Genomic DNA, 10364 nt, shown 5'->3' with positions numbered 1-10364 from the left:
TACTTGTAAAATCAGATTATAGTGTTTATAAAACTTTAAAACATGATAAGACAGTCAACTTTAACAATTGTTCAACAAAACAGACGTGCCTTATATAGAAATTCATTTACTCGATTAGTAATATCTAAAAATCCAATTTATCAATCTCATAGACAAGTTGTTTAAATATTAATTTACAGTTTCAAACATAATTTCAATTAACGTCAAACATAATTCAGTTGACCATATCTTTTAATCCGTTCATCGAAATCACGCGATTTCTAAATGAAAAGTTAATAATTTTTCGCCAGCTTTTTAAAAACATGCATATCATATACTTTATATCAGTAGCATATGTATCAAATTCGTGATACATCATAAACTATCTAATGACAAAATTAAAGCATACAAGTTTGCATAAACATATATACTCGAGCACTAGACATGGATACACTATTAAATATATAAAAGATAAGATATGAATGCTCACGTATCAATATTGTGATTCAATATTGCAGGAAAGTACGTAGACGCAATGGAGATGATAAACACTAGGTTGACCTTTGACTCATGATCATAACTCATAACCTCCTTAGCAATAACCCATAATTTCCTTAACTCTATCCCGCTCGAAAACATGCGAGCAGAACCTCGTCGTAGTATTTTATGTATAGATAATAATAATACTAATATTTCTAAGATTAATAATAATATTAATCTTAATAATAATAATAATAATAATAATAATAATAATAATAATAATAATAATAATAATAATAATATATATGTACAGAGAGTAGAGAGAAAGATTGAGGTATGAATTCGGCCAGACAATTAAACGAGCTTTATAGGCATTTCCTGAATTCAGTCCCCATGCGATCGCATGGGAAACTAGTGTAAATGCCATGCGATCACATGGCTTCGCTGTCCAGCTCAAAATGATTTTGTCTCTTTGTTTGTCGACATATTATTATATATATATAAAATATATATAATTTATATTAATTATATAATATATATAATATATATAATTTATATTAATTATATATTTATTATATTATATTCTCGTGTATAAGTGACTTGTAAATTTAGCTCCGATGACTTGGATGTTGACGCTCGACTTTTGTCCCGGTTCCGGTTTCTCGAACGTCCTTTCGCACGCTAAGAAAACTAGTACTTTACGTTTCGCGACGTGTATCTTTACCAATAATTAAACTTAAATCATCAATACACTATATCACTCGAAGTATAACTTAAACGTTCGAGTGTTTTGGTCATTTGCTTCTTTAATTCATCGTCTCGTTATTTATTAAAATATATTTAATAATATATTAAGTCTTTATAACAAATCATTTTAACTCTAAGTTTATATTATAAAACATATATATTAACATTCAGGAATGTATAATCGGTACGTTTGAAAATAGATCAATCGAATATTATGAATCTCAGTTTTCCACTAACTTTTGTCCAATTTTCGTTATTTGACAATTTGTTCCTACTTGTAGAACACTTTACCATTTATTCCGAATATTGTTAAAAGAAATGATTTCTCAAATCAACGTGGACCTCACAACAGAGACCTATAACAATATCATAATGTATCTGATAATTCAATCATTTGATATTATCTTTTAATTCCTTCGATAAATATGTTAAACATATATTGAAACAAATACGTTCATGTAAAGTATTATAAATCTAATACTTTTTTAACGTTTTAAATAACTATAACTATATATTGTATAACATATCTATATGCACATAAATGTTCGTGAATCGTCGAGCACAGTAAAAAGGGTAATTGATTACATTAATATAATTCCAAAACTTTTTGAGACTCAATATTACAGACTTTTCTTATCGTGTCGGAAACATATAAAGATTAAGTTTAAATTTGATCAAAAATTTCCGGGTCGTCACAGTTTCGGCCGAATGGCCCTCTAAGGGGTGTCCTGGGCTCGGTTTTGCTAATGTACTCATATGCGCGTGGTCCGTTTCGTTGCCGTTAATCGTACCGGGTCTCCGGAACATTAACTAGTCGTTGAAACAAAATCGCCGGATTTAATTCATTAAATAAATAATAAATTAAATTAGTTTTTCTTAAAGTAAATAATTATTGAAAATAATTATTTCGTCATTTTTCTGAGTTCCGTAAACTGAAAAGCTTTTTAGGTGATTAACTTAATCGTAACGATTTCTAGTTATTTCACTTTCCGAAATAAGTTCATAAATTAATATAACATATTCATTCAAGAATCTCTCTAATAAGCATGTATTTAATTCTATTAAACACACATGTCTAATTAACCACCGTTAAATACTTAACGGACAAGTAACGATAGTAAATGGAAAAAGTCGGGTTGTTACATTCGATCCGTTGATATCCCTAGGATGAAGGACTGAAGATAGAACCAAAGAAATTGTAATGTAGAATGAAGTAAAACAGAATTAGAATTGAAATTGGACAAAGATTTATTTATTTTTATATATAATATATTCAATGGCTCATACTATACAGTCGTGAGTGAGCTAATTTCAAACACTTTAGGAGTCAAAACTATGAAATTTTAATCTCTAAAAATTTATGAGGTCCCATTATTATATTTAGTGGTGTCCTATACAAAAAATAATATATTTTTTTTGATAAATATCGGAAAACTAGTAGTGGCACGAGACCCCGTCCGGATACACCTACACTCGCCACTGCAGATACGACACTATTATCACTACTGTTGAAGGAGACAAATGTGGTGTATTCTTTTTGTACAATTATGGTGGTATCGGTAAAACTTTTCTATGGAAAAGATTTCGTGATGCATTGAGTATTAAACAAGAGATTGTTTTGAATGTTGCTTCAAGTGGAAATGCAGCATTGTCGTTGAGTAGAGGAACGATTGGCCATTCTCTTTTTTCAAGTCCTATTAATCCAACGGACGAATTGTTTTGTTGCATTCGACCCTAATAGTAATTTGGCAGGATTAACTAGAAGAGCTAAGTTGATTATCTGGGATGAAGCGCCCATGGTTAATAGAATATGTGTTGAAATTCTCAATCTTTCTTTACGTGATATATGTCGCTTAGATAATCTTAATAGCAAGGAGACGCCTTTTGGAGGAAAATTTGTAGTGTTTGGCGGAGATTTTTGACAAGTCTTACCTGTTATTACAAAAGGGTAAGGAGATGATATAGTTGCGGCATCACTTAATTCATCATACATCTGGGATCATGTTATCTTTATGAGAATAAAAATTAACATGAGACTTTCAAGACTTTCTTCAACTGCTTCTCACGAGGATAATGGAAAAACTGTAAAGGATATTCGAAGCTTTGCAGACTTGTTATTGAACATTGGCAATGGTAGTATAAACTCCACAGAAGAAGGCATATCGAAAATTGAAATCCCTGACCGATGTGTTAGTCAACGATGTTGAGGATCCTATTAGTTCTATTATTAGCTCTATATATCCACAGTTTTTTTGGAGAATCGTGGTAATCCTATATATTATCAAGAACGTGCAATTCTTGCTCCAACTCACAAAATTGTTAAGATCATTTATGATCGGATGATGGAGTAACTTGATGATGATGATGATGAATGGTCGTTTTTGAGCTTAAAAACATCTGTTAGTCAGAAAAAGACTCGAACTTTAACTGTGAGTTATACACCACCGATTACCTGAACAACATCGAAATTGGTGGGCCACCCAAGCATAATCTTAAACTGAAAGTAGGTGTACCAATAATGTTGCTTAGAAATGTCGATCAAGCTGGAGGATTGTGCAATGGTACACGCTTACAAATAACAGAGTTTGGAGGAAAATGAAAAAAAAAAAAACTAAAATCGTAACAGGTACCCACGTTTGCACAATAAGTGCTATTCCACAGATAATTATTATTCCATTAGATATAAGATTTCCGTTCAGATTTCTAAGAAGATAGTAGTCATTGTCTGTGTGCTTTGCAATGAAAATTAGTAAAAGTCATGGGCTGTCTTTAGCACATGTTGGTTTATTTCTTCCGAAACCTGTTTTCAGTCATGAACAACTTTATGTTGCTCTGTCTATAGTTACATCTAGAAAGAGACTAAAGGTGCTTATCTTAAACAAGGATAAAGAATTATTAAAAACAACACAAAACGTTATGTTCAAAGAAGTTTTGCAGCACCTATAGTAAGATGTTGGTATCGACTCAATCTTGATCTATATTTTAAAGATTTTAGCTGTATATATAGTCAAGACTAAGCACATTGTAAATTCCTTCTTCTTAAAAATGAATCAACTTGTATGTTAAATATCTCAAATTTAATCTTGAATTATAATTATATAATCTTTTGTAGGTGAAAAAACCTGGCACATGTGGATGCTCATATTGGCGTGTTGCTCAACTACTATGGTTTAACAAAAGCAAGGTATGTATGTTATAGTTTCTACAATTTCTAAACGACAGGTTTTAAACGGGCATGATGGCAGTTTCAATGTTATAAAGTGTATAGCGTTTTGTTTGTCCATTCTCGGTAGGTCAATTTTGTGTAAAATGTACAATTATCACGAAGGACATGATTATTAACAAATAACAACATATTGCAGGATTATGCAACAACGGTCTAATGAAGTCTAACCTACAGATGAAGTACTACATGTTGAATTGTGCTACATTCATCTTTCAATGTTGATGCTTTCGGCACGTTGTGATTAAAATTTCACTGGAATAACAGTTAGGCATATTCATGATCATTGGATACTTATAAACTTTGCTTCAAAATTAAGATGACAAGACTGTTTTTCTCTATTTTATTGACATGTAGTTGTCTTAGTTAAACAATAATCAATATTTTTGGTGTTATGGAGCAAGTACATAAAATTTAGTAATTTTTAACTATTTATAATTAATTGTTGCATTATAATTCTATTCATTATTGATTATTGATTATTGATTATTGATTATTAATAGTGTTTACGTCGTTAGTCAGTATTAATACTAAAGTTTTTGCATTTTAAAAATACCGTGTGTAACGCAAAGCTCATAAATATGGTTTAGTAATAAAATGAACAAAGACTCACGTTAACAAAAATCTATATATAATATGTTCTAGTAACATGTTCGGCATCGGGTACGTTCATGACTATGACCCATACATTTGATAATGTTGTTATTGCGGATAACGCTATCCAAATTCCAAACTTTGGATTCCTTAGATGTTTATCTTAGTATTTTTATATATAATATAATATAATCTATATCTATATACCGAGTAATATTCTATAGTAATTCAAAATTTAAAAAAATATTGATATAAACTTAGATTTAATAGAGAAAATTCTTCTTCCCATTCATTTTTTTTTTTAACAGCGATTGGGATCACCCGAGGGGGACTAAACCACCCGTTGCGATTATCTCCCGTTTTGACTATGCCGATGCAGTGATAATAACCCCGTCCCCATCACTGCCCGAGAGGAAACCTTGAAATCGATCCAAAGGCACGGCCAAGTAAAACCCCATCTCCTTTACCCCCCAAACGATATGGGAAATGTGTCATGGGTGGATACTGGATACTTCATTGCAGGGATGGAATTGTGTTCTTAATATTTAGTCAACGGGGGTCGAACTCCTGACCTCCCCTAAAGAAGACAGACCACCAACCGTTTGACCATATCACAAATTAATAGTTCATCTTTATTTATTGGTTTGTCCCAAATTAATACTCAACTTCTATAAATTGATAATAATTTGTCAAAGTTACGTGTGAGTAAAATAGGTTATTAAATGTACGTGGATTATGTGTCCGATCACCTCCTTAAAAAATAAGTGATAAAATCATAGTGTAAATCTAAAAAAATACTTGTGAGAGACAGTCGCTGGATATAATTGACGTTAGACAACATGGGCCGAGTTAAATGATACTCCGTACTTGGTATTTGACCAATGGCATTTTCATATATACTCCGTATCTAGCTAGATGTAAATCAAAACATTGATTTTTCTTATATATTTATGTGTGTGTATGTATATGCACAGACCCTTTCCTCTAATATATCCGATTAAAACAGTATACCAGTAGCCATATATGGCTAGTACTTTTTCATATCCTGTGTTGCTCATCTTTTTCGTATCAATCATAATTTCATCTGAGGCCATTGTTCCTCTCAATGAAACCTTCCATTACGTGAACGCAGGCGATTTTGGAGACGCCGAGTCCGAATACGCTCCAACATACCGTCCTCTTCTGCCATTCACCTTCCCATTCCAACTTTGTTTCTACAACACCACTCCAAATGCATACACTCTCAGTCTTCGTATGGGAACCAGACGTAGCCAATCCGTCATGAGATGGGTCTGGGAGGCGAACCGGGGCAACCCGGTTCATGAAAATGCCACATTCACATTTGGCCAGGATGGTAATCTCATCCTGTCCGATGCAGATGGGCGCATCGTATGGCAAACCAACACCGCCAATAAAGGCGTTGTTGGTTTTGCCATACTGGACGATGGTAACATCGTCCTTCGTGACTCGAAAGGTAATTTCGTATGGCAAAGCTTTGATTCGCCAACGGATACTCTTTTAGTCGGACAATCTCTACGGGTCAATGGAGGTCCGTTTAAGCTCGTAAGCCGGGATTCAATAACAAACAATGTTAACGGGGTGTATAGTCTTGTGATTGAGCCTAAAAGATTGGCTTTGTATTACAAGAACACTATGCGTTACTGGTCAACCTCATTCACCGAACTAAATCGAAAAGTTGTTAATGTTATAAATGTGACACTTAACATAGCCGAAACTGAATACGAAACAAACCATTTTCACCGACTGTATTTCGAGCTCTCCAACGCTCGACCTTTCAAAGGCAATCCTTATTTAGATATGGGCACATACCGATACAATAGCACACTGTCTTATCTTCGATTAGGCATTGATGGGAACTTAAGACTCTTTACTTATCGTCCGAACGTGGTTTTTAATGCGTGGGCCCAATTGTACACTTTGTTCGATAGAGGCGAAAGTGAGTACATAAGTGAGGACGGGGGTGGGAGGATAATTGAAGACGAGTGCCAATTACCGAACCGTTGTGGGAAGTTTGGGCTTTGTGAGGATAGCCAATGTGTCGGGTGTCCGACACCAAATGGAGCGTTGGCTTGGAGTAAAGATTGTGACGCGAAATTGCCGGGTTGTAACCCGAGTAGTTTTAAATATTATGAGGTGAAAGGGGTTGACCATTTCACAGTTAAGTTTACACCCGGGACAAATGTGAAACTAAGCGAATGTCAGAGGAAATGCACCAAGGATTGTAAGTGCTTGGGGTATTTTTATCACACGGGTCGGTCTAGATGTTGGGTCGTTAACGAGTTGAAAACGTTGACACGTGTCAGGAACTCGACGAGTTTTGCTTATATCAAAACACCTATTGGTTAGCAGCCGAGATTTCATGAAAAATTTAGAATAATGATGTTATTGTTTGAATAATGTGTTTTCAACCTTCTCTTTGTCATGTAAAAATAAAATAAATAAATAATAACTATTAATATTGTTGTTACTCCGTATAAGTTATCTAACGGATGCTACTAGTCTTAGACCATTTATATCCCGGCATGAGCAAGAGACATTAGATTAGGTAGAATCCAAGGTGAAAAAAAGGGCGTCAGAATATTTTTACATATAAAATCTAAAAATAAACCAAATTTGAGTAACTTTTAAATTAGAATAATTTCTACATATTACTATTAGAATTGATCACATTAGTGTAAAGATGTTGCTTAATGTTAGAAGCAACAAAAAAGTTGAAAATTTTTCGTATGCCTTCTTTAGATATTAACAGAATCTGTGGGTCGAAGCTTTCTTTAGAAACGTCCCAAGTTATTGACCCAATAATAAACCCGTTTGGTAGCGGCCCGTTGTTTTGGCCCAATGAAAAAATATGGAGAGATTCGGATTGAATAATTTAAGATTTACACAATATCCGTCGGTCAAAGATAGCATGATCGATTTGGTCAAACACTAAAGATTGGATATTGTATGTTAAAATTAGTAAACGAACTGTTTAATATATTAGCGAATATTCAGAATTGGAAAGCAACCTCTTTCGATAATGATAGAAAAGGAGAAATAGAAATAGGATTAAGAACGTTTATTTCTCATCAAGAAGCTACTCGCACACCAATTACTTAGAGGTGTCTTAAAAACACAAGCTAAGTACATTAATTACACTAAAATTTTCTTCATTTAATAATAGAATCATGTAATAAACTACTAGTTAATTTTTAATTATACATTATCTGTAGTTAAATTTACATTATTTGAAAAAATTTCGACTTTATTAATACACTTTAACATATGTCTTTAAATGATCATGCATATTTTTATCATAGGGTTAATATGCATGTTCAATGCGTAAAGAGGGGGGGGGGGGGGGGTAAGGATCTTAGAACAAGGCTCTCCGGTCAGGCTACCGTGAATAACCATGGCCGACATGATGATGTCGGCGGGGTGGCCAAGTGATTAAGTTCACCTTCGATAACGGTCGTTGATCAGAAGGCCCCTAGCAAGGTTGTAAGTGCTAGCTAATAAGAAACTAACCTGTTAACCTTGAGAAGATGAACGATGATAGCTTGCTACGTAGGATGTGTAGTAGGTGATTGTTACGTAACGTGGTTATCCCCTAAAATGATAATTAGGGTTTGTATATATAGGCAAACCCTAATTCTAGAACCATCCGAGATAATGGTAATCCCTACCATAACCAACTCCCCCGAATCACGGATATAATTATGGAAAAGATACTTGCTTGAGGACCAAGTAACCGCCGTTCCGGGAACAAAGGCATTCGATACGAGTCCGCATGCCGCATACCGCATACAAAGTATACGCATATGCATGCGCGCGAGAGCCCGCATATGTATGTATTGCGCATGCGGGTTGCGGTATCATTATGTCCCCCCAGTTTGATGTTATATGACGCAAGACATATGATATCAAACAATTAAGCGAAAAGGAAAAAACAAGAAAACGACTAGCATTTAATTTTTCGCGTGCGTTTCGAGGGCATTAAATGCCTTCACTGTCGCAGAAGCCCATTCGGCTGACAAGACGTAAAGTGGCAGTTGGCAGGCGCGTGCTAGCCACGCGCTCAACACATGGCACATCTAACTGACACCCACGCGCGTGCAAAAAATATCAATCGTTGATTGCGTTACACGTGTACAGCCACGATGAAACCCGTTTCACCCCATGACCCCCAATTTGCACTATAAATAGGCCTGTGCCACCCACATTTCCATTTTTCTGCATCAAGCTTCTCCAATACGCTGCCTATTTTGTGACGACCCGGGAATTTTCGACCAAATTTAAACTTAAACTTTATATGATTTCGACACGATAAGCAAAGTCTGTAATGTTGAGTCTCAAAAAAACTTTGAACTGTGTTCATGCATACATTTGACCTTTGACCATTCCCGACGATTCACGAACAACTAATTATAAATAAATATGTAAATGATATATCAATGTTGGTATTATTACTTTCATTATTACTATTAATGTTACTATTGATATTAATAATCATGATATTATTAGTAAAATAAATGTATATATATGTGAAGTAAATTTAAGTACATTTAAATTGTAAATTAATCATTATGGGGAAATTCATGAACTCATGAATATTTAAACTGTCGGTATGAAATTTCAAATTGTCTGATGGCCTTACTATACATCCACGATTGATTTTATAATTATTATTATATTATTACTATTATATTACATATTCTTAAATTGATTACTAAATTTTAAAAATAAAAGTACTATGATTGATTGTTTCTTTCTCCATTCACTGAATCTCACATCTTACATATATCTTATATTATATACATTTACAAATAGGCGGAGACATACCCACATGCTTATATATCCCTCTGTTTTCTTTCTTTATCAAACACAAAGTCAAGGACGTACAGAAACTCACTTGCTCTATTTGTTTTCTTCTACTTTTGGTTTCATTATATACACAAGCACATGGGAATATATATTATATATACCTATATAGATATATGATAGTCACCACCTCCATCATAATCTTTCAATCACCACCACTCCACTTACTACAACAATAATATATTTAATTTCTTATTCGATGCTTACAATCACTACATAACAAATCATCAAATCCTAATTGATTTAGTTACTATTTCAAAGTAACTTTCTGTTACATATCACCATTATCTATTTCTATCCTATCCCTAATATATATGAGATACATATACAAAACTAAAGCATATAAACTCGATCAATCATGAAACGTGAAACTCCACTCCTTTATCCACAACCCTCATCTCAATTGTTTTTGTTTTTGCAAACTCATCACCTTATTTTCTTGCTTAATCAACTCCTACGA

At 33.7% G+C, this 10364-nt stretch overlaps 1 protein-coding gene across 1 annotated transcript; it reads left to right on the top strand.

Annotated features, from left to right (window-relative positions):
- Window positions 1–5903: 5903 nt before the first annotated feature.
- LOC139886083 (epidermis-specific secreted glycoprotein EP1-like) lies at window positions 5904–7511 on the top strand. Its single transcript, XM_071869826.1, has one exon. The coding sequence runs from the start codon at window positions 6047–6049 to the stop codon at window positions 7388–7390; it is 1344 nt and encodes a 447-aa protein (XP_071725927.1). The 5' UTR covers window positions 5904–6046; the 3' UTR covers window positions 7391–7511.
- The last annotated feature ends 2853 nt before the right edge of the window (window positions 7512–10364 follow it).

The sequence above is a fragment of the Rutidosis leptorrhynchoides genome, chromosome 1 (genome assembly GCF_046630445.1).
Source record: "Rutidosis leptorrhynchoides isolate AG116_Rl617_1_P2 chromosome 1, CSIRO_AGI_Rlap_v1, whole genome shotgun sequence".
Lineage (NCBI taxonomy): Eukaryota > Viridiplantae > Streptophyta > Magnoliopsida > Asterales > Asteraceae > Rutidosis > Rutidosis leptorrhynchoides.
Note: the sequence above shows the minus strand (reverse complement) of the source record. Positions and strands in the feature narration are given on the sequence as shown.